At 49.7% G+C, this 25,005-nt stretch overlaps 1 protein-coding gene across 1 annotated transcript; it reads left to right on the top strand.

Annotated features, from left to right (window-relative positions):
- The first annotated feature begins 1,736 nt into the window (after nt 1–1,736).
- On the top strand, nt 1,737–24,654 carry CIDEA (cell death inducing DFFA like effector a). Its single transcript, XM_026486332.4, has 5 exons — nt 1,737–1,853; nt 11,053–11,197; nt 12,592–12,738; nt 18,752–18,933; nt 20,934–24,654. The coding sequence occupies exons 1-5, from the start codon at nt 1,816–1,818 to the stop codon at nt 21,079–21,081; spliced, it is 660 nt and encodes a 219-aa protein (XP_026342117.1). The 5' UTR covers nt 1,737–1,815; the 3' UTR covers nt 21,082–24,654.
- The last annotated feature ends 351 nt before the right edge of the window (nt 24,655–25,005 follow it).

Here is a 25,005-nt window from a genome sequence, read left to right as displayed (position 1 = left end):
CCCAAAGTCCACCTTCTTTTTTTTTTTTTTTAAGATTTTATTTATTTATTTGAGAGAGAGAGAGAGCATAAGGGGGGAAGGGTCAGAGGGAGAAGCAGACTCCCTGCTGAGCAGAGCTGGATGCGGAACTCGATCCTGGGACTCCAGGATCCTGACCTGAGCCGAAGGCAGTCACCTAACCACGTGAGCCACCCAGGCGCCCCCAAAGTCCACCTTCTAATGCCATCGTGTTGGGCATTAGGACTTCAATATATGAATTTGGGGGTGGGACACAAACATTCAGGCCACAGCAGGGTATCAGTGGGAAGAGCCCCAGCCCCAGTGGCATGGAGCAGAAAACCCAGCTCTGTGCTCTGGGGCTGGGGAGTTCCCAGCAGGCCCTGTGGAGTCCAGGACTCTGGAAGGAAATTGCTTTTGGCTTCAACACACCTTCAAGCAAGTCAAATGACGTTTGTTGACCCCAGTGGCCCTAAAGGGGAAGAAGTGTGTGCTTGTTTCTGTGAGCTAAATTGAGGAATGCAGACAGAAGGACCCACGTTTTGGGTGACCAAGTCAATGTGCTAAAACCGAGTTGAGTCAGGAGAAGGGAGGCAAAGGCCAGGCTACAGCTCTTGGGAAACACCACTCGCAATAGGGCAGTCAGCAGTTACTAATAATTCATGAGCCAGTCGCTCGACTATGTGCAGGACGGTATGTACTAACAACTCTATGTCCTCCAAAGTTGAGCTGGAATGAAGGGACTGTTTCACAGCTAAACCCGCTCAAGAGACTTCTGCTTGATTTTGTAGGTAAGAGCTCCGTGGCATCCCCAAGGAGGTCCCTGCCGGCTTCTGAGGTCTCCAAGCAGCCAGAGCGCATCTTCTGGGGTGCTTCTCTGTGCCTTCAGGGCACGAGCAAAACCCCCCTCCGCCCTGCCTTGGTCTTTCTGTTGCCTTCCTTACTCTGAGAACTTCTCTTACTATAGCTAAAAGACTGTTAACAAAGTCCAAAGGTTCCTTTACCCCTCCGTTCTGCATACCCTTCTTACTGTCCCCAAATGCCCATGATAACAGGAAGGGAGTCAAGGCTCCCCAAGCACCTGAGGGGCTACGTGTCAAGCTGTTTGCAGCGACCTCCTCACCCTGCCTACTGGCTTGCTGAGCTTGGAGCGGGACTTCGTGGGCTACAGTCCGGGCGCCAACCCAACACGCCCCAGGGTAATTCACCCCTGCACCTCCTCTCCTCCACCCTGGCCTCTCCCACCACGGCCTGGGTTTGAACACAGCACATCTGGGGCGCCGGGGTGGCTCAGTCGTTAAAGCGTCTGCCTTCGGCTCTGGGCGTGATCCCGGCGTTCTGGGATCAAGCCCCACATCAGGCTCCTCTGCTGGAAGCCTGCTTCTTCCTCTCCCACTCCCCCTGCTTGTATTCCCTCTCTCGCTGGCTGTCTCTATCTCTGTCAAATAAATAAATAAAATCTTTAAAAAAAGAAAACAGCACATCTGCCTTTTCACAGTCAAAGCCACGCTGCCTAGGCTGGTGATGTCGCCAATTACCTAACAAGGCAAACAGTGACCATCGGGGGACCCGCGGAGCAGCTGGGGGTACCGTCCTCTTCAGCTGTCTGCGAGAGCCGCTTCCCTCTAGGGGCCCCGAAGTTGCACGACCCGGGCGCGCTCCCACAAGGCCAAGCCGCGACCTTCGGCAGCGGAGAGCGGGTTGCCAAGGTCCTCGCCCCGCGCTGGGCGGGCCGGCCAGGGGCCGGGGCGGGGCCGGCCTCGGGGCTTTAAGAGGGCGCGGGCGGTCAGAAGCCAGCGTGTGAGGGGGACCCTAGCGATGGAGACCGCCCGGGACTACGCCGGAGCCCTCATCAGGCGAGTGCGGCGCCAGCCCGGCTCAGGGCCACTCCTGAGCCCCCCGCCCGGCGCCCCGCATCCCTCTCCTCTGAGCGCCGCACCCCCCGGGGCCCCTCGTCCCCCCTTCGCCTCGCGTCTCCTTGCATCTCAGGCACCCCGCAACCCGGAGCGTCCCGCGCCCCGGCGCCACACATACCCCTGCGCCTGTGCACTCTGCGTCCCACCTGCGCCCGCTGTCCCCCCACGCCCTGAGCGTTCCGCATCCCCCTGTGCCTGGCACCTCCGTGAGCCCCTTGTTTCACCTGCGCCCGAGGTCCCCCGGCACCCCTTGCACCCCGCCACCCGGAGCCCCCGAGGCCGCGTCCCAGCCCACGCACCCAGCCTCACCTCTGGTGCGCAAGCCTTCTGGCAGCGCGGCTGCAGAGCCAGAGCAAGCCGCGGGGCTCCTTCCCCTCCTCCAGCTGGCCGCTAGGGCAGGTGCGGCGCTCCCGAGATGCGCGGGCAGCCACGGAACAGGTGACAGTGGTAAGTGCGGGAGTGGCTGAATTTCTTGCTGCTGCTGCCGCCGTGAAGATCCTCGAGGGCCCCGTCCTGCGAAACCCGGGCAACGCCTCCACGGGGCGCGGGGACAGGGCTTCTAGGGTACCTCGGGATCGCGATGGGAGCTGGGGCGCTGGTGGGGACACTCGGCGGCTTTGGGATGGTCCAGGCTTACCCCTAAGGACAAGGGAGGGCTCTGAGCTCCAAAGGGAGGGTGGGCTGAGCCGAGAGCACCCCTTGGCCCCTGAATGCGCCCTGACCGCCTGCTTGATGAAGCCCCCCAAGCTTGTAAAGGAGTATTTGGGGGGGAAGCGCTCCCCCTGTTCGCCGCATCCGAGAGCGCCCTCGATGCCCAGGGAGGAACCAGGGGCCCGCAGACGCCTGCGGAGTCTTCGCCCCTCTCCCCCTCTCCCGGGGCTTTGCCACCCGCGGGTGGGGTGGGGTGAAGGCACCCCAGCACTTCCCCCACCCCAACCCAGCTTCGGTTCATCTTCATATTGATGTAGGAAGGAAGGTTAGGGTTCGAAGCCTATGGCCAAGAAAGAATTTTTGAGAGGTCTTTGGTGCAAAAAGGTGATTTTATTAAAGCACGGGGACAGGACCCTGTGGGCGGAAAGAGCTACAATGGGGTCCTGAGGAGTGGCCCATTATATACTTTGAAGTTGGGAGGGGGTTAGGGATAGCCTAAGGCTCCCAGGTGTTTTGGAAACAAGGTTTCCAGGATCCTGAGAGGGCTAGCTATTGTTAGCAAAGGTCTTTTATTACTGTTTAATAAACCCTCAGTCATCAGACCCTTCAGATGTATATGGGTGGGTCATATACTTGGGGGATGATTGCTAACATGTATCTTGTGGGGAGAACTAAAGGAAGTTTCTAAAGGAATTGTTACATGTTAAAGTAGACTTACAGGATCCTGGGGGAGGAGGAGGGTTGGGCTGGGATTGTCTTTTGCCCTAAGCAAAGTATTAACATATAGGCAGTTGAGTCCCCAGAGGAATGTCACTCTGCCTGTTTCAAGGACTGTCAGTGGGCTGCAGGTAGTTAAGGAAATTTAATAATTTCTCTTCTGCTTTTGTTTCCCACATCAATATTTTGACATACGGAATCCTGTCCTTGTTGATAAAATCCAAATATTGCATGAAAGTAATTTTTAAGTGTAGACTTATGGAAGGGGTAGTGCTTTGAAGATCTTCGAAGTACTTCAAAAGGGACAGAGAAGCCGTTGAGTTCTTTAAAATGCAGGTTTTCGGAGGTGACCGATCCCATTGGTAGCAAAGGGCAGAGGGACAGGGTAGGTTGACAGGGAAGGGTGGCAGGCGAGAGAGTCACTTTACAAAACTGTTGTGATCACAGGGGCTGAACTTGCTGTGTGCACCACTCAAGGTTAGAAAAATAGCTTCCAAAATGTAGAGGTGGTCTGTCTGAACTGCACGGGCTTTCTCTTTAAAAACCCACCAACAAACAACAGCAGCAAAAAACAGAAGTCAAGTAGTAGGAACCAGGGAGGGCAAGAAACAGACTTGTTTCCTGAATCTTCAGTAATGCACGTAAGCATGAAGGTAAAGCCTTGGGTTTCTTTCCTTTCTGTTCCTCTCCTTTCCCCCCACCACAGTCCCGCTCCAGGGCATAACAGCAGGTGACAGTTTGGAGTGCAATTCTCAAATATGCAAACACCCATTCTGCAACTTCTTGGGAGCCCTGGGGAGGTGGCAGGTTTGAGGTTTAAGGATGGGGAAATAGGCACTAATTCCTCACTGGTGTTGCCTGGAGCAGGAGAGGCCCACCAATCGAAGGCCGACCCTGCCCTTCGACCCGATTCCTACACCAGGATGCCCAGATCCAGAATGCATCGGGGTGAGCTTTCTACTAGGTCAAGTGTGTAGGGAAGCGACTCGCTTGTGAAATGTTGGCAAAACAAAACATAAGGAAATGTCTACTCGAAGACACATTCCTTCTGAGCTTGGCAAACTCTAAAAGTGAGTGACCATTTGTTAGGGACACACTGTGCAGTTCTTTGAAAAAATCTACCTGCTTCTAAACTAAACTGGAAGAAAAATAATCCATACTACTTGTTGAAAGGAAAACACTTCTCTTCCCTGTCCCTTAGAACCATGTCCAGGCTGCAGACCCATTTGAGCCACAGGCAAGGTGAGGGCCACGTTTGTTAGTTAGTCTTGCTGGACTTCTGTCTCCTCCGTGTTCCTTAATTTGACGTAGATGGCCCTAACTCTTTCATTAGTAGATGACTGTCTTTTGCCAAAGAAATAAATTAGTCCACATACACATCTTTTTTTAAGCTCAGCAATTCTAAAGTCTTAAACCAGTCATTAGTTTGTTATCGTCTGCGATCCCTCAAAACCATAGTCATGGCAAAAGCAGCCTGATGTCTCTCAGCAGAGCTCTGGACGTCCGGGATGCCCACACCAGTGTGTGTTGTCATAAACGGAGCTGCTCAGACTTTCGGTCTGTCCGTGAGAGCGTTCACACTGACCTTGAAGCTGGTTACAGAGCTGAGAGATACTAAACAATGTGCAAAATTGCTGCTTTTGTTGCTATTTGGTACGTCCTTCCTTTCCTTGAACAAGGATCTCTGGGTTTTGTATAGCTGGCATTTCAGGACACATTTTACCACTGTCTTATTAGTGACGGAAGCAAGGAATTGCACTTTCTACAAGTCAGTCTCCCCGGTTACTGACGCTTACTCCTTCGCGGGTCTAAACTGTTATCTTAATAACATTTCAAAGTGTCCAAAGACTTCATGGTCATACACTGAATCCTCTCACTGCATCATGCATTTTGATAGGTTGGTCAACGCCCAGACGGGAGCCGGCCTCAGTGCCCCATGTGTGTAAGCCCATAACAAGCCCCCGGTGCTGCTGGGGAGCGGAAAGCATCACGGGGGCTGACCCTCCTCCAGCTGCAGCCATTGAGTTAGACCTTGACACGGTCCCTACCGCTTGCCCAGATCCAGCCAGGCCTGATGACCACTTTTCAATCCTATCTCTCTGCACTGCTGTATTGGACATCACCACTTCCCTCCCTAATGTCCTCGTTGTCACCAGGCTTTGGTGGTAGTGCTTGGTTGACTTGCCCCCCATGTCTGTGCTTACTTACATTCGGGTGGGTTCCTCCTTTCCGCCTGACAAGAAAACGAGGGACCGCTCAGACACGGCAACATACATTTCCCTCCGAATGTTCCCCGGGGAGTGGCCTACACGGCCTTAGAGAGCCACCTCATCACCGCTGACCCCAAAATGTTTCTCTCTGGGGGAGACTTTGTTCCCAGGCCTGCCCTTTTCCTCCGCCTTCCACTTTTGGAAGAAACGGCAGCCCACTGGGTGGCATGAAACATGCTTTTTCATGCCCTGTGGGGGCTGGCCTCGTCTTCCTGGGGTAAGGCTCTCTCTGCGTGCGCCTGTGGCTTGTGGCTTTAATTGCCCTGCTGTTACAAGTTCGGCATCCTGGGTTCCCTCAGGGAAAAACACAAAGATTTCTCTGTTTTCCTCACTTCTGGGAGATCTGCCTCTTCCCAGTTTTGAAGAATGTTCTAGGAAGTCTGACATCTCTTTTTGTCTTGATTTCCCCGAAACAATCTGTTTCCTTGAACAACCTGTTTCCTGGTTTTTCTTTTCCTTTTAGTGAGCTGTTTCCTTCCCGCCTCATCGGCTTGTCTGCACTTTCCCAGGATGAGAGGGTGACTCACATGTGATGTATCTAGTCCAAGGCTTCTCAGAGCTCCTGTCTCGATTCGATATATTATACTATTGAGGGGAGAATAGCAACACGTTTTAGGCGTTGTGCTGACAGCCGGGGAATAGATGATGCCGCCAGGAGGACCAGGAGTGAGCACGATGAGTGTGTTGCTTTGTTCGCGTAGCTAGCTGGTTGACCCTGCTGCTCCTTCAGCTGGAGCAAAATAAATACTCCTGTAATAATTGGTAAATAGGTTTAGCGTGCATAAAATTTCATTTAACCCCTTTTCATGTTATCCATAAGAGAGTCTCAATTTTATATAATTTGATACATCGAATCACCCTCCTTAAACGGATTTAATTTTCACGTCTCTGAGGATTTTTTTAGGTGCGCTCCATAAGCCCGTTCTCTGACAACGATCCCATTCCTGGTTAGGAAACCTGACGGGTAAGAAGAGCATGGACTGTGTGTCCTTTTTGATTGAGGATGGCTATCTCGAGGGCAGCATGGAGAGGGAGGACCGGAAATCACTGCCAGCACTTATCTTGTCTGAAGTTGAAAGACAATAAGGGCTTTGTATAATCAGCTGTACTCCGGAACCAGAGCACTGGGGCTGAGGCGTGATTGTCTGCATCCAACACGGAATACAAGACCACGACTAACTAGGTCAAAGCTGTTCGTGCCCACGAGGTGTGCCGTTGGCCTCTAGCGCCTCCACCTAGGAATCCAGGACATGACCTTTGTTCTCCCATTTCTCTGATCTTGTCCTAGCCTGTCTTTTACTCGGTGAATAGATTGCATGCCAACAGTAAGCTAGGGGCTGTGGGAAAGTCAGAAAATGTAGAGAGAGACCCTGGCCTCAGGGAGTACGGATTCTAGAAGGACTCCTGGTTCATGGCAATGAGTTCCTGCTTTGTGGGGGGAAGAGAGGCTCTTGCTGGAGAGGGTCCAGGGTTGCCCTGTCCCGTAGGAGGGTTTTCACCTCGTAGGGCAGACACCATGGTGCACAATTGGGAGCTGGACTCAAACCCCTGTTCTAGCACTTGCTAACTCTGACCTCATTCATTTCTTAACCTCTTGAGCCTCACTTTGGCTCGTCAGACATGCCTGCCTTGTCAAGTTGTTGAGTAATGCACTAATGTGCACGGTGTCTGGCAGTGAGTGGAACTGGTGTCTTTCTCTCCTCAGAGGAACTTCGCCTGGGAGTTGTAAGTTTCAGCTGCCATGAGTAGGTTGCCACCAAAGCCCGATCCTAAATGTAGAGCGTAATATGGAAAATCCTTGCTGCCCGGTCCACCAGATCGGCAGAGACGGAACTGTGAGTGGGGTCTCTGCCGTGTCAGCTCTGCAGAACGCAGGCATCTTGTTCATCGGGTTGTGTAACCAAGGAACCTGGTGTAACTTCTTGTAATCAGGGCCAAAGTTCAGAGGCTGTCTGCCGGCCTCCCTGCTGTGTCCGTTCAAGGCTTGGATTCACTCGTTGGGTCTCCGCTCCATCTAATGGGGTGCCTGAATCAGAGGCCCTGGCACAATCCCCTTGCAGTTGCCTCCTTAGGAACAAATAATGCATGGACTCTGCCAGCCTTGAAGGGAAAGGAACTGTCTTTTCCTTCTTAACTGCGTGACCTTGAGAAGCCGCTCTGAGCCTCAGGTTTCCCATCTGAGAAATGGGGTGATACTTTCCCTGTAAAGTTGTGATGATAATTAGTTAATATGTTAAGAGCAGGCACAAGCTGGCCATAGTGAGTGCTCAGATGTGAGCAGTTAGGACACACTAATGTGAAGCTGGCTGAGTGCACTTCAGACCAAATCCGTGCTAACGATCCAGGCCTGATTCCTAGAATGCCAGTTTGTTCCCGGGACAGAGGGATAAGGGGCAGACACTCGCTATTACTGGAAACCTTGCTGAAACTGGCTGATCATGCTCCGAGCATGAGCCTAACCGGACAGTTTTTGAGAGCTGGCTCATTACTATACTATCGGTTTTTCATATAGAAAATTACTTGGTAGGGGCGCCTGGGTGGCACAGCGGTTAAGCGTCTGTCTTCGGCTCAGGGCGTGATCCCGGCGTTATGGGATCGAGCCCCGCATCAGGCTCTTCCGTTGGGAGCCTGCTTCTTCCTCTCCCACTCCCCCTGCTTGTGTTCCCTCTCTCGCTGGCTATCTCTCTGTCAAATAAATAAATAAAATCTTAAAAAAAAAAAAAGAAAATTACTTGGTAAATCACTGAATTTTCACTATGTCTGTCTGTAGAGCTTCAAATTAGATGACATACTATTTAAAACATATATGCCTAATGCTAGTGTAGGCGTTATGGGAGATGCAACAAAAAAGCTTTCGTCCATAAGGAAATTCCAATCTGGTTGGGAAAATAAAGCATGGATAAATAAATGACAGTATCTGTGTAAGTGCATACGTATACGTATAAAATAAAGTACTAAATTCTAGCCAGGAGGCATTCACAAAAAAGTAAAGAAGTCTCTAGAATTTTAGCCTTCACAAGGTTAATCTAGACAAGCTTTTACAAGTGTCAGAAAGCAGTGATATCCTCACTTTGTATCTTCTACAAGATCGCCCTAACAATAAAGCCCTTTGTTTCCTTCTCCTGAATGTCACCGTACAAACCATTTGTCCAAACTGTCAACAACTATTTGAGCACCTGAAATCGGTAGGCACCGTTCAGGTGTAGGGAGAGCGAAGCTTACCGTAGGGGCTGTGAAGATTAAATGAGGTCATGTATCACTTATCGCAGCACCTGACACGCTGCTAACTTATGTTTATATATATATTTTTTAAGATTTTATTTATTTGAGAGAGTATGTCAGCAGGGGCAGCGGGGGCAGGAGAAGCAGACTCCCCGCTGAGTAGGGAGCCCGATGAGGGGCTCGATCCCAGGACCCTGAGATCATGACCTGAGCCGAAAGCAGACACTGAACTGACTGAGCCACCCAGGCACCCTGTTTCTATTCTTTTAAATAATTTCTTTATGGTCATATTCCTAAATATAAAACAGCCCCTAGTCCTGGGTGAAAACGACACATTCTAGACCAGTCTCCAAAGACACTGAAGCCCCACCTAGTGCCGTGGCCAGGCCCATGTGTTTCCCCTCACAGAGTTATTTTTAAATACCTTCTTGCATGTCTGTTTAAAGCACGTGGTAGTGTCAAGGGTGGTTTGCTTTAATTGCTCTCGAGAGCCTCCTATGTTCCCGTGTATGCAAACTTGTCTTACTCTTCAGCGTGTGGCACCTAGCGAACCTGTACGAGGCCAAGAACAGATGCTTGGGTCATAATCCCAGCTCTGGCTCCCACCGGCTGTGGGGCAGCTCTCTGGCCTGATTTTCCTCTGCTGCAAGTTGAGAAAATCAGGACTGTATCACAGAGTTTTCTGAGGGTTGAGTGAGTTAATATTGACAAAGCAAATGTTGGGGTGCCTGGCTGGCTCACTCAGTGGAGTGTGCAACTCTTGATCTCGGGGTTATGGGTTTGAGTCCCATGTTGAATATAGAGATTACTTAAAAAAAAGTCTTTAAAAACAAAAGTGATTGTTAAATAACTGCTAAAGCTATAAGCTTCTCATTTATCCCCATCACATGTGTGTGTGTATTTGTATGTTATATATGTTATAGTATATATATATTATATATATATATATATTATATTATATATATAATATTATATATTATATATATATTATATTATATATATAATATTTTCTAGGTAACTAAAATTTGATAATCAAGAGTTGGAGATTATTTTCCTCGGAAAATTGTCTTGATTTGGTTTTGTTAGTTATTTTCCTTCTCCGCGTTAGTTTTTATATTTTTTTATTTTTATTTATTTATTTATTTTTAAAGATTTTTTTATTTATTTATTCAACAGAGATAGAGACAGCCAGCGAGAGAGGGAACACAAGCAGCGGGAGTGGGAGAGGAAGAAGCAGGCTCATAGCAGAGGAGCCTGATGTGGGGCTCGATCCCACAACGCCGGGATCACGCCCTGAGCCGAAGGCAGACGCTTAACCGCTGTGCCACCCAGGCACCCCTGCGTTAGTTTTTTTAATAGTGAAATTTTGAATTAATTCTTTGTTAAATGTGGAACTTTCTCCAAAGTGTCATGTACCATATGGCCCAAAGTTCTTTTCCTTCTTGTTATTCCAGCCACAATTATTATAGTGTTCTGTTGTTCCTCGTTTATTCTAAGTTAATTTCTAAAAATTAGCTTATTGGTCTAGTGACCAATATCTGGCTTTTCGATTCCTGGCTTAGTCTCACTGTACAATGTGTCATTTTTGTGCGTGTGCACCTAATTCTTTAACTCTGCTTGGCCATTTCATAGCCTCTGGAAATCTTTTTCTTTTCTTTTCTTTTCTTTCCTCTTCTTTTCTTTCTTTCTTTTTTTTTTTTTTAGGATTTTTTTCAGCTGTAAAAGCCATGTTTGCAGAAGAGAATTCTTATTTCTTGTTTGAGTTTGATGCCCTTACCATTTCTTTCTCACACAGTTACCACAAGGACTTAGAATGTTCTAGTAAAGTGGGTGTAATAATATAATGGTTGTGGTTTTTAGTTATATATATATTACTTGTTGGTTTTTTGGATATCAGGATATATGTGCATATATATATAAAATTTTCAATAATCCCCAACTATTGATTTTCTTTCTTTCAGATGCAAATATTAAAATTGTTTTAGGGGCGCCTGGGTGGCTCAGTCCTTAAGCGTCTGCCTCCGGCTCAGGGCGTGATCTCAGAGTCCTGGGATCGAGCCCCACATCAGGCTCTTCCGCTGGGAGCCTGCTTCTTCCTCTCCCACTCCCCCTGCTTGTGTTCCCTCTCTCGCTGGCGGTCTCTCTGTCAAATAAATAAATAAAATCTTTTAAAAAATAAAATAAAATTGTTTCAATTCTATGAAATTTAACCCTCTCTTTAAAGACTCTTTTTTGAAGATAACGTCCAAAATATTTTTATTTTTCTCCTCCATTTCCAGGCCCCTGACGTTTATGGGATCACAGACCAAGAGAGTCCTACTAACTCCCCTCATGCACTCGGCCCGCCCTTTCCGGGTCTCCAACCATGACAGAAGCAGCCGGCGAGGGGTGATGGCCACCAGTCTGAAGGAACTCCTCAACAAGGTGACAGGGGCCACAGCGCCTCCCCACTGCTCACAGGAGGGCCCCCGACCACACACGGGGCTCTGGTGTTGGGTACTAAGCCAGTGCAGAGACAGAAGTGTCACTGTCATGGCCTCAGAGACTCTAAGGGGAGAAGAAAAGAATGAAAGGGAACCTTACGGCTTCTCTGTACCATAAAGGATTTAGCTGCAGAAACAAAGGCCTTAAAAACAGTCATCAGCTGATAATGTAGCCTTTCTTCTTTGACAAAGGAGAACACAGGGAAGCAGCAGGCTTGGAAATCTGTTTTCGGTTACAAAGCCAAGGGAACAATAGTCCTTAATCTGAAACAGTGCCCGAGATCACCAAATAAGGAAGAATCACAGACTCTCAGAGTCTGTGGACGTGGGGTATGGAGGCACAATCCTTTTTTTTTTTAATGATTTTTTATTATATTATGTTAGTCACCATACAGTACATCCCCGGTGTCCGATGTAAAGTTCAATGATTCATTAGTTGCGTATAACACCCAGTGCACCACGCAATACGTGCCCTCCTTACTACCCATCACCGGTCTATCCCATTCTCCCACCCCCCTCCCCTCTGAAGCCCTCAGTTTGTTTCTCAGAGTCCATAGTCTCTCATGTTTCATTCCCCCTTCTGATTACCCCCCCCTTTCTTTATCCCTTTCTTCCCCTACCGATCTTCCTAGTTCTTATGTTCCATAGATGAGAGAAATCATATGATGATTGTCTTTCTCTGCTTGACTTATTTCACTCCGCATTATCTCTGGAGGCACAATCCAGGCAGACTCCCGTGGAAATAAGTGAGCATCCCACATCTAGAGCCTACAGCAAGGGAGGTGCTCAGATACGTGACGCGAGACTAAGGCTCTTTACCGTACGGCTGCATTATTCGTTTTATCTGTCAAAATAAGTAATTTTAGAAACTGTAAATTACTCAATGTCTTCATTTGTCTCATGTCATTGAAATCTCTGAAGAAGGTAGATCCATTAAAAACCTGAACTTCTCTTTTTCCAAGCAAAGACTAAGTCCTAGACACCAGTTAAGGTAGATCTTCACCATTAAAATTTTAGCAAGATCAGACAGTACTTCTTTTTTTTTTTTTAAGATTTTATTTATTTATTTGACAGAGATAGAGACAGCCAGCGAGAGAGGGAACACAAGCAGGGGGAGTGGGAGAGGAATAAGCAGGCTCCCAACGGAAGAGCCTGATGCGGGGCTCGATCCCATAACGCCGGGATCACGCCCTGAGCCGAAGGCAGACGCTTAACCGCTGTGCCACCTAGGCGCCCCCAGACAGTACTTCTGAAACGATAACTTAATCAGGGACTTTGAGTGGTCAAAATGGAATCCCTGCTTTCTTCCATGTCTCCGGTGCATTGCCAATCTAGACCCTGGAGGCCTTAGTTATCACCAGTGGACTGGTCACTTTGGTGCTGGAGGACGACGGAACCGTGGTGGATACGGAAGAATTCTTTCAGACCTTAGAAGACAACACACATTTCATGATCTTGGAGAAAGGGCAGAAGTGGACACCGGTAAGCAAAAACACTTATCCGAACAGCTACGGGGTAGACTTTTTTACCCACAAACGTACATTCCCTAGTTTGGTGTTGACTTGCCTTCTTTCTAAATATATACTTTGTATTCACCTAATAACTGGATCTGCTAACCTCAACAGGTTGCTTAAAAGTATTTTTGGGAAACTTGGCATCTTAGTGAGCCTGGGCTATATGATTAAATGCACGTAATTCTTTTTCTTAATTTAAGTTCAAGTGATTAACATATAGTGTATTATTAGTTTCAGAGATAGAGGTCAGTGATTCATCAGTCTTATATAATGCCCAGTGCTCATTACATCATGTGCTCTCCTAATGCCCATCACCTAGTTACCCATTCCCCACGCACCTCCCTCCAACAATCCTCAGTTTGTTTCAGACAAATAAGAGTCTCTTATGATTTGTCTTCCTCTCTGGTTCCATCTTGCTTTGTTTTTCCATCCCTTTCTCTATGGTTCTCTATTTTGTTTCTTAAATTCTTCGGATGAGTGAGATCATATGATAATTGTCTTTCTCTGACTTATTTCGCACAGCATAATACCCTCTAGTTCCATCTACGTCATTGCAAATGGCAGGACTCCATTTTTTTAATAGCTGAGTGGTATACCGTTGTATGTATATACCATATCTTCTTTACCCATTCATCTGCCAATGGACATCTGGGCTCTTTCCATAGTTTAGCTCTTGTAGACATTGCTGCTATAAACATTGGAGTGCAGGTGCCCCTTCGGATCACTGCATTTGTATCTTTAGGGCAAATACCCAGTAGTGCACTTGCTGGGTCGTAGGGTAGCTCTGTTTTCAACTTTTTGAGGAACCTCTGTATTGTTTTCGAGTGGCTGCCGCGGCTTTAAAGCAAATGATTCCGAGGAACAGGTTTAGGCCATCTAAGTAGCTACAGATCCTATTAAGGTGTGCAGATGTGACCTGGGGACTGTTCCCTGTCCCTGTCCTGAGGATGCCAAAAAGCTAACCTAGCCAGTGAAGTTAAGTAGGGATGCGTGTGTGTGCGTGTGTGTGTGTGTGTGTGTGTGTGAACGTACAGTGATTTAGAAAGGTAAAGAGATTGAATAAAGGTTTCTATATCCAGGAAAACTACAGATTATATATATCTTGGATCCCACTATAAAACACCTAAAGTGCAAAGCAAAATATCAAAACATGTTTTACGTGCTTACCGACGTTCAAGAAAGGAAGACCCTCAGAGGCCAGAACTTTTAGGAACCAGAATCCAGAGACGTAGCTTACCTGTGAACATCTCCCCTGTGGCCATCCACTCACCTCGGTGACGAAGGGCTGCAGTTTTGACAGGTGCTGGCAGGAAAGGAGACAAAGTCTTGGGCTGACACAAGGTAAGGGGCCAGATTAGAGACGCCCACATAAAGCAGAGACTCTTGAAGTTCTCTCCCAAGAATCTGTGGACACAAGCTGCCCTCATGAGGTTTAAGGACTCTTGATTCCAAAAACATTCAAGCTGAGAATTTAGTTTCCAGAGCCCTGGGGAGGGAAATATCGGTGGAAGGACTTTATTCACTGAGTTCTCTTTGTTCAACTGGTCCCTCTGTCCAGCCCCAGTGACCTGGGGTTGATTGTGTCCCCATGTAACCAGTAGGAGCAAGGAGGCTCAGAATGAGCATGGATCCAGGCATCAAAGGGAAGGGTTTCCATTCCTAAAGCTCCAACAAATATGAGCTCACAACCAAACCATGGAACACCATGACCTAGGGCACTGTATGGGAGAGCAAGCGGACATAATGAAGTCAGACCTCCAAAGACCTTAGATGTTGGAATCATCGGACATAGAGTATAAAATGAGTGTATTCAAAATGTCCAAAGAAATATAAAAGGTAATCAAAAGTAAGAAGGGACAAGAGGTAATCAGAAAGGACTAGACTTGAAAGAATCAAATAGAAGTTCTGGAAATGAAATGAAAGTAAATGGAGACAGGCAGCACTGAAGATACGTCTCAAGAAGGTTCCATGACGTAGCATAGGAAGATGGTGGGTAGAGAACACGAAGGAAGCTGGAGACATGACTGAGAAGGTCTCATATATGTTTGACATCCTTAGGGTGTTTTGTTTTTTATTAACAAGACAATGCATAAATCATTTTTTAAATGATGAATTTCATTAAGAATTTTGTTCACCAAAAAATACTATAAGTATGTAAAGCAATAAGCCACAAGTGGGCAGAAGGTGTTTTCAATATAACCCAACAAAGGATTAGTATTTGATAAATTTAGGAATATCCCAGAAATCAATTATGGAAACAATGGACAGACAATCTGAGAGAAAAATGGGCAAAAAAACGGGGACAGGTGTCTGCAGAATGGACAATAAAACGTAGGAAAAAATCTTCAACCTCATTGGTGATTAGGAAAACATAAGTTAAGACCGCAATAAGATACCGTTTTACACCATTAGATTTGGTATTATTAGGCCTTTCCATTTTTTTTTTAAGATATGGAGCAATGGACTCTTTACACTCCCACCAGCAGCTGTTTAAAACGGTGTGCCTTTATCCCATAGAACTGAAGTACCACCTACGACCCCGCCCGTCCTCTCCTGGACATACACCCAGCACGCGGACACCCAGCCACCCAGCCACGTGCTTCTGTGTCAATACACGTAAATAAATCCTCCAGTGTCTCTTCATTGAATGGAATACTCTTCAGCTGCGGAAACGCAAGGAGGGACAGCTACGGGCATCTCTATGGATAAATCTCATCGATCTGTTGAGGGAAAATATCAGAGTAATCCGTTAAGCAAGTGATCTTCAAACTTTTTGACCTCAGGACCCCTTTACACTTTTAAAAATGAATGATGACCCCCAATAGCTTTTGTTTATATGGATTTCAATAGAAACTATAGATATCCATCAAGCAGAGGTTCTCAGCTGGGGCTAATCTTACCACTTGAGAGGCATTTGGCGGTATCTGAAGACGTTTTTGGTGGCCACAACTGGCGCGGGATTGGAAGAGCATAGGGTGAATTAGACAAATCTTTTTTTTATTTTTTTAAAAGATTTTATTTATTTGACAGCGAGAGAGAGACAGCCAGAAAGAGAGGGAACACAAGCAGGGGGAGTGGGAGAGGAAGAAGCAGGCTCCCAGCAGAAGAGCCTGATGTGGGGCTCGATCCCAGGACCCCGGGATCACGCCCTGAGCTGGAGGCAGACGCTTAACGACTGAGCCACCCAGGCGCCCCTAGACAAATCTTTTTTTTAAAAGGCGATCTTGAGCTGGACTACTTTTTGCTTGAGGAAGATGTTGTGGGCAGAATAATGGGATCCCAAAGGTACCCCCAGCCTAATCCCTAGAGTCCATGCAGGTGTGACTTTACTTGGCAAATGGAGCTAGCAGGTGTGGTTAGCTTAAGGATCTTGAGCTGGGGAGATGGGCCTGGATAAGCTGGGGACCGGTGTCATCACGGGGTCCTTACAGAGGGACGGGAGGGTCAGAGTGAGGGCCAGAAGCAGGGAATGTTGCAGGGGAGATGTGAGGAGCCAAGGAACAAGGGCACATCCAGAAGCTGGAGAAGCTGTCCCCCCGCCTGCCGCAGCCTCCAGAAGGAACCATCCTGCCAGCTCACTGCGGACCGCCAACATCCAGATTGTTAGGGTCTAAGTCTCTGTTGTTTCAAGCCACTAAGTTTGTGGTAATTTGTTACAAGAGCAACAGGAAACTAGCTCAGAAGGGAAGGGCAGTTTCTGTTTGTTTTTATAGCAGACACTGGGTTAGTGGGCCCTCAGCACGGGTGGGCGCCGGGAGACCGAGCCAGAGCGCAGGGCGCTGGGGGGCTGTGGATGCAAATAATCCTGGGGGTGGGGAGTGTTCAAGGGGGCAGGAGGCCGCTCAGCCCCTTAACAGCCTGCTTGACAAGCGAGTTGGGGTCGGTGTCTTCTCTTAACTTAGACCTTTCAACCGTCTTCCCTCCAGCGGAAATGGGCACCTGGGAGCTGATCCTAAGATCCTACCCACCTTGCAGGCTCCTATTTTTTTTAAATCAGGGAGGCCGATTGTATTTAACTCCAAGGAGAACGGCCGTCCAAGAAAGAGCCGCCAGGGGTCGCCCGTCTTCAGTCTGGGCGCTGGGAGGCCTGGGAGGGAGCAGGCGGTGTGGCGACCATTTCTTCTCCCTTAGCCAGCAGGTCTGAGAAATCCATGTCGCCAGCAGATAGCTTTGTCACGGCTTGATTTTGATTCAAGACAAAAACTTAAGGAAGACGTTTAGGGGGAATAAGGTACAAACTTCCATACGTCAGAAAGGAACATGAGACAGAAAGAACAGTAGCCAGATTATAGGTAAAATCTTCCTTTTTCATTCTTTTTTTTTTTTAAGATTTTATTTGTTTATTTATTTGTTTATTTATTTGTTTGTTTATTTATTTATTTATTTATTTATTTATTTATTTATTAGAGAGAGAGAGAGAGAATGAGGGATGGGGAGGAAGAGGGAGAAGCAGACTCCTTGCTGAGCAGGGAACTCAACGGGGGCTTGACCCCAGGACCCCAGGACCCCAGGATCGTGACCTGAGCCAAAGGCAGACGCTTAACTAAGCCACCCAGGTATCCCTCATTCTGTAATCTTAATTTTTAAAAATAATGTTTCTTATGGGCACCTGGGTGGCTCAGTCAGTTAAGTGTCCCACTCTTTTTTTTTTTCCTTTTTTTTTTTTATTATTTATAATGATTTTTTATTTTGTTATGTTAGTCACCATACAGTACATCCCCGGTTTCCGATGTAAGGCTCGATGATTCATTAGTTGTGTATAACACCCAGTGCACCATGCAATACGTGCCCTCCTTACTACCCATCACCGGTCTATCCCATTCCCCCACCCCCCTCCCCTCTGAGGCCCTCAGTTTGTTTCTCAGAGTTCATAGTCTCTCATACTTCATTCCCCCTTCTGATTACCCCCCCCTTTCTTTATCCCTTTCTTCCCCTACCGATCTTCCTAGTTCTTATGTTCCATAGATGAGAGAAACCATATGATAGTTGTCTTTCTCTGCTTGACTTATTTCTTAGTGTCCCACTCTTGATCTCAGCTCCAGTCTTGATCTCAGGGTCGTGAATTCAAGCCCCCCCCCCCACATTGGGCTCCACACTGGGTGTGGAGCTGACTTAGGAAATAACAATAATACTGCTTCCTCAATGCTGGACAGTTAGTACGCCCTAAAGAGGCAGCAGGACCTCTTGTGCATTAAACAGCAAGCTACCACCCGCATGTCTCGTTGCATGCGTCCTGCGTGGGAGGAGAGGAGAGTGGCTGCAGCAAGAAGGGTCGGGGTACTTTTAGGGGAATTTATGTTTTAACTTCACATAGAGTCATTGTTGTCATTGGTGAGTTTAACAGTTCTAGCCTCCACTAGTCCCAACCCCAAAGGTTCCTCCGTCCTGGTGGTGCACCTGAATCCTCAGTACTGCAAGGTCAGTGCGTGCAGCCAGCCCGACGGAGAGCTGAGTTCCCTTCCTGCTTTTCGCAAAGCTTGCTGTGGCGAAGATGTTCTCGTGCTCTTTGTGACCCTAGGGACTGGCAGAGGTCTCTGGCTTTCTCCCCTGACCTGGAGGGCCTGTTGATGTTTCAGGAGGACCTACATGGCATTTGGAACCAAACAGCTGTCCGTGTCCCAGGAGGTCCGCGTTCATCCTGGGCGGTGATGAGAAAGCAGGGGCAGGCCTGGAAGTTCTCGCCCTGCCCCTTGCTTTCGCCGCTTGCTTCTGAAGCTTCCTGCCTGGCTGCCTCTCGAAAGATGGAAATGGTGCTGCTCGCTGCTCTTTAAGCAGACTGAGCACTACTCACGAGAACTTGCACCTCAGTCAAGTCACCACGGGTGACTGGCCTGCTCAAAACATTCCTCAAGTCATTAGCAGCTCAGTCACTAACAGATTTTAAGCCAGCAGAGTCAAAACTAGCAAAAACCTAGAATTCTAGAATTTGCATGTCACAGCTGGAGATGCTCCTAAAGTCTCCCCCCCCTTCCTGGTTCTAGGGTGGCAGCTGTGTCTCCGCTCGCCAGCAGCCAAAGAAAGCGGGAATAGCGAGAGTCACCTTCGACTTATATAAGCTGAACCCCAAGGATGTCATTGGCTGCCTCAACGTAAAGGCCACCATGTATGAGATGTACTCGGTGTCCTACGACATCCGGTGTACGGGAGTCAAGGCCCTGCTAAGGTAACGCTTCGGAAGGCAGCTGGGGGTCTGGGCGCTGCGTGGGCACTGCGGGGTGGCCTGTCCCCGGCTTGGTGCTCAGCCTGCCGTGCGCAGCCCCGTGGAGGCCCTGACCCGGCCGGTGGCTGCCGACCCGCACTAATTCATGCTGTCCTCTGGTAGTTTACGCCACACACTGAAGTCAGAAAACAAAAGGTCTTCAGCCAAAGTATTTTTTTTTTCCTCCAGAGACCATTAAATACTACATGAACAAAAATTAAATAAGAAATATAGAAAAGAACCAAATTTCTTTTAAAAACAAGGGCTGTGCATTTTAAAACCTGTATTCTAAGCAAAGAGTGACGGCTGGAATGTTCCTCTTCCACACACTGCCAGGGCACCAGCACTCCACAGGCTGGGGCCAGGCGGGCTGCGCGGCCCCCCAGGGGAGACTGCACAAGCCCAATCCCCAGTCCATACCCCGGGTCTATCTGAATACATTCTGTGTATTCCCCAGGAACACTCTGGTTGGACAGCCCGCCCCTGAGCCCTGCATGAGAGCCATCCCCCCCCCCCGCCCCGCCCCAGTCCCTCCCAGCCTTGCCTCAGAGCAGCCGGCTGTGGGACCTTTAACAGGCTGCTTAACCTCTCTGAGCCTCAGTTCTATCATCTTTAAAATGACAAGGCTGCTTCCAAGTTCTTTATCATTGCATAGGCTCTGAAAACACCTACAGACAGAAGGTCCTCTAGTAAAGTCGGATTGATCCTCTAAATAGCTAATTCCTGTGGAGGGATGGATGGAGGGGGAGAGACTGGCAGTGGCAGAAGGTCTTTGAAGCTAGTCTAGAAAGGTTTTGACTGCTGACTGTGCTCCGTGCACAGCCCCTCCGGGCAGGGGCCCCTGCTTCTCAGAAGGCACTGGCTCCTTCTCTCCACTGGCTCCGTCATCCTTGAGCCCAAGTGCAGGGCAGGAAATGCCTTGGGAATGAGACTGGTCTCCTCTGATGGGGCCGCAGGCCCAGGCACAGAGTTGGCTCCCACAGTGGCCTCTGAGTGGCCTCTGTTTCCCACCCAGACCCATCAGTGGCCAACTCGTAGACAACTGTCGCTGTCCCTGTGTTGAAATCTTGACTCCCAGGGAAGCTTCCTCTTTTGGCTGAGATGGGAGAAAATAGCTTGACTGCTTGATTTTTCTAAAGCGAGATAGGAGAGTTATACTAACTTAGAAAAGTATAATGAAGAAAGTAAGCTTCACCCAAAATCCTGCCTCAGCAAAATCTTTCTTGAGAGGCAAATTTGGCCTTCTTGTCCCTAATTCTTACCATCTGAGATCTGATGGCCCCACACGCAGCCACAGAAGTCATCAAGGTCCCCACATTGAAAGCATCACGCCAGGGGCCTGTCCTGGCACCCCAGGGGCAGGGGGCTCTCCGGACCAGCGCGGCTGACCCCCAGGCCTTGTGAAGTGACAGACCTTCAAAACTGGAATGAAATCCTTTTGCTTCAGACTCAGTAGAGAGTAAGAATTTGAGTTAAAGCCACTTTTTTAGTCCGAAATAACAGTAATGCCAGTCTGAGCCTTAGGGTTTAGATGCCGGAACAGGGCCCAGCTGGGATGTCCCAGCCACCCTAAGCAAACAGGTCACAGGGCCACTGTCCTTCAGCCTGGCTGCTCCTTTCACAGCCGCCTTGCCTGATTTTAATAACAAGTCCCGCACACCCAAGGTGGCTGGAGTAAGCAAGCAGCCAAAGGGCACACACTGTGTGCCCTCTCTGTGCTTCCTGATTACTGCACAACGGGCCACGTTTGGAAGTGGCTAGAGGAAAGGTAGTCCCAGGCCGTCTGTGTCAGCATCTGCACGTCAGCCAGCCCTGGCAGGCTGAGGGCGGTTCCCTAAAGCTTGCACATGTGAGCAGTGCCTGCTCTGAGTGCATGTTTGGGAGGGGTGAAGAATTCCTGCGCGTCTGTCCCTTGCGGGCCAGAACGCCCAGCCTGACGTGCGCCTTTGTCCCCTCTGTTGCAGGAGCCTGCTGCGGCTCCTGTCCCATGCCGCCCAGGTGACCGGACAGTTGCTCATGTACGCTGGCTCATACATGCTCCAGCTGCTGGGTGACACGGAGGAGCACCCTCCCCGCAGGTCACATTCCAGACGGGGGTTCATGTGTGGATAGCGAGGCACACCGCAGGGACCCAGCCGGCTCGTGACCCAAGCATTCCCTCTCGAATGATGATTTTGAAGATGCTTCTGTTCTAATCCACACACATTTGTACACTGCGGGTCACCTGTGCTCGGGAGTGGCACCCAGGGGAAGGAGAAGGAGTTGATGGCATGTGAGATGGGGACGCACAGTGGGAGGTCCCAAAGGGAGGAGATGGGCAGGTGCCTCTGCGGGAGGAGGGGGGGCCGCTCCGGAGCAGCACAGCCCTGCATTAGGCCTTTCAGCTCCTCGCCTCCTGCAATAAACCGATCACAAGAGCTACTTTTCCTATGGGCAATGCTTCCTCTGGGCTCTTTCCCATTTCGAGAGAAACAAAACTTCTATATATAAGCGAAACTCAGCCAGAAGAGCTCTGCTAACAGATATAATCACTTTTAAATCTTTGTAAAACTAATGAACTGTCAAATGTTACTGTGGGGTTTTTAAATACTTTTTTAAAAAAGGTTTTATTTATTTCTTTGTCAGAGCACAAGTGGGGAGCAGCAGGCAAAGGGAGAAGTAGATTCTCCTCTGAGCAGGGAGTCGGGCTCGATCCCGGGACCCTGACATCATGACCTGAGCCAAAGGCAGATGCTTAACCGACTGAGCCACCCAGGTGCCCCTGTGGGTTTTTTTTTTTTTTTTAATGTAGGTCCTGAATGAGCCCAAAGGGACCCACAAGCTTAAGAACCTGATTTCTAGAGGTCTTCAACCAGCGTTTAGAGCTTAAAAAAACAAACCAAAACAAAACAAAAAACCCATGAAACTGCTTGAAACCCAGACATGAGGATGCATGGCACTAGTGGACCCCGTCTTCAGGTCCTAATGTCACCGGGGTTGCCAGGTGGGACCCCTGGTTGCGAATGGTAGGACACTGACCCGGGCGGCTGTGAGCCAAGACGGCAGCTGCAGCCACAGGCACTGCGGAGAACAGGCAGGCCCTCAAGCGAGGTGGCCAGGAATCTGCCTTCCTAGCTCTTGGTCCTGCTTCCGTTTGAGTTGGCGTCCTCTTCAGGCAGCTGTCCCCACATGAAAGTGAGAGGCCAGCCCCCCTGAGCAGGAAGTCCTGGGGCTGTGTGTGTCCCAGGGGCCCAGGAGCGAGGCTGTGACATGCGGGGCCACACACCAGGTCCTGCAGGCGGAGAAGGATAAGTCCCAACCACACGGGTGGGGTGGGGGCAACGTGGCTCCCCAGAGGAAATGGGGGCGCTGCTCCTAGCATAAGACCCTCCTAAGATGCTAGGAGACAAATGCTCTCCGACTCCGATTTGCGATTGTCCTCCTAGGAAACCATACCCCGGAGGCCTTTTTTCCTTTCCTGGCTGACAGTTCAGTGAAAAGAAACCCCAGCGAAGAATACCCTGCCCAGCCTTTCCCGGGGGCCTCGGCGTTGCTGCCCTGCACACGCAGTCCAGAGACCCTCCTGCGGTCCCGGCGGGCAGGTCTGCTCCGCCCGGGTCTCTGCCTTCCTGAGCTGCCTCCTTGGAGAGGCTTTTCCCGGCAGAAGAGACGAGAGTGAAAGGAACCACACAGCATTCCTCAAAACACAGCCTGGGCTTTCAGCATCATGACAAACAGGCATTTTTAGCACCCCTGCCCCCTTCTGTCTCCTTCTAGAACCGGACGCTGTGCTGGTAGCAGAGAAGGCTCAGACAGTGCCTCCGCCGCCCCATAAAAGCCCCGGGGCGAGGGTTCCTATATAAGGAGCTCTGCGGAGCCGCCTGCCCTCCGCGGGCTGGGGCCGCAGCTGGGGCTGGGCCGGGAGCTCCACGGGGAAGGAGAGGGCCCCAGCAACTGCTCCCGTCTCACTCGCTAAGCTAAGCCGTCTTTCCAGCACCCTCGGAGGAGTGGAGCGCGGCCCCAGCCTCTCCCTGACCGAGGGCTTGCGTCACTTCCCGAGGATTCTGCAGTCCTGGAAAGAGACTGCCTGGCTTCCAAAAAAGGAATTTTCACTGATGGGACTGATCCTGTTGACTCAGCCGGCGCCCTCCCTCGGTGTGTCCTTTTCCTCACCGTGTCCGCAGGGCACCCTGGCCTATTCTGGGGGGAGAGGGATTAAGCAGAAGGACAAGGGGGAAGTGCCGTCTCATTATCCAAAAGGGGATCCATTCAGAAGGACTTCTTGGAATCTGGGGGCTCCCTTCCCCTTATCCCGTGTGGTGCTTTGCCGGGATGGCCTGGGACGGAGCAGCCCCGACAGAGCGCTCAGGGAGGGCTAAACCCAGGCCTCCAGGCGCTAATGCTCAAGGCCTGCGGAGGGGGGAGGCAAAGGCTGACTTTGCAAACATCAAAGGCTTCCAGAGGCCCCTCATGAGGCTCTTGATGGGAGAGAGCCAGCGGAGTCAAACCCGACTCCATGTCTGGGCAGGGCCCCGACAGGTGCGGCTCCCCCTTGTCTCCGGCTGGCATTCCAAATGTGACACTTTCTCATTCTGTTGTAGCATCGCCAACCCACATTTAGCCCCCTGGCTGGGAGAAAGGTGTGGTCCCCGCGGGTAGCAGGAACGGCCGGGCTGCTCGCCGGGGCTCCAGCCAGTGTGGACCCTGCAGAGAAAGGGCTACAGGATTTGGGATGTCACCAATAAATAACGAAGTCAGGAGCTGAAGCTGCTCCAGTGGCTCGTGTCCCTTGCAAGGGCTCAGGGTCTCTCCTTGTGCCCTTGATTTACAGACTTCTGGCAGCACAATTCAGAAAATGGGAAATCATCCCTCTGCGCGCCGAGTTCGTGACCTCCTATTTCAGGGTGCACCCCAATGTTTATTTGTGTGCCCCCTTTCTCAATCACACAGCTCCACGTCCCCACACATCCTGGCATCTCCACCGGGTGGCCAGGCCTGGCATGGACTGAGAGCGTTAACATGGCCAAAGACAGACTCTGATTAGAACCACCAGGCTGTGAACAGACTTCCCCATCACAAGACTCTTCATCTCTGTGATTAGGATTAAGACAAGGTGGTCCGGGAATTCCAATCCCAGACAGGTATTCTTGGCACAGGGTTAAAAAATGTTAACAGAGCACCTTTTGTCAGCCTGGCACTTTCCAATTCACCACATTTCTACTCTTCTGCCCAGCCCCCAGGAAAGTGTCTGTTGCCTGCTGGCCCCGGGACCCCAAGTCAGTGACCCTGCTGTAGGCTTTGTCAGACAAGGATCTTAAAACCAAAATCCAGTTACTCCAAGAAAAGTTCTCTTTCTCCTCACATAACAAAGGTGTGCACGGCCACCCCTACACAGCAAAGGTGTGCACGGCCACCCCTCGGAGCTGCCCTCTCACAGAGAGAGCCAGAGCCTGGCCCTGCGCCTGGCCGTCCTGGGGACACGGGGTGGCTTTCCCGCAGTGCCCAGACCTGGGAGAATGTGGCCTTTCTCCAGGAAGCCATGCCTGGTGTGCTCATGGCCCAGGGACGAGCCACAGACAGTGACCTGCCCCCACATCTGATTAGTGTTGTTCCCATTCAAGGGGTCCTGCCTTGTTCCCAACTCCTCTGTAATAAATAAATTGTATGTAAATAAAACTGCGGGGAGCATCCCTCTCCTTTCTCTTATAGGACTCCTGTCCTTGTACAATTATCTGAGTGTCTGCAAGAGAGTCGGGACCACCGTCACGTGAACAACTGCAAACACCGGGCTTGTTCTGGGGCTACTTCCGTTTGTCACGCCCCGAGAAAAGCCCAGCTCTGAGAGAGGCCAAGGATGAAATGTGCCTCAGACAGCCGCCCAACAGCACAACTGGCCCCAAACTCTTAGAGCAGGTTTAAATCCCAGGACACAGATGAGTGGACCAGGAGAGGAGTTTTCCCCCTTAACTTTGTAGGGGTGGCAAACTGGGGAGAGAAAACACACATAACATTTAAAGAAGTGTGACTTTTTTTTTTCTAAAGATTTTATTTATCCAT

This window comes from Ursus arctos, unplaced genomic scaffold (assembly GCF_023065955.2).
Source record: "Ursus arctos isolate Adak ecotype North America unplaced genomic scaffold, UrsArc2.0 scaffold_34, whole genome shotgun sequence".
Classification (NCBI taxonomy): domain Eukaryota; kingdom Metazoa; phylum Chordata; class Mammalia; order Carnivora; family Ursidae; genus Ursus; species Ursus arctos.
The sequence above is the reverse complement of the archived record's forward strand: the minus strand, read 5'-3'. Positions and strand labels throughout refer to the sequence as shown.

What these genes read in the sequence shown, in the direction of transcription:
- CIDEA (XM_026486332.4), top strand. Translation starts at nt 1,816, where the DNA reads ATGGAGACCGCCCGGGACTACGCCGGAGCCCTCATCAG. An exon ending in TACGCCGGAGCCCTCATCAG is followed by an intron (nt 1,854 to 11,052) that starts GCGAGTGCGGCG and finishes CTCCATTTCCAG; the next exon opens with GCCCCTGACGTTTATGGGAT. An exon ending in TGAAGGAACTCCTCAACAAG is followed by an intron (nt 11,198 to 12,591) that starts GTGACAGGGGCC and finishes TTGCCAATCTAG; the next exon opens with ACCCTGGAGGCCTTAGTTAT.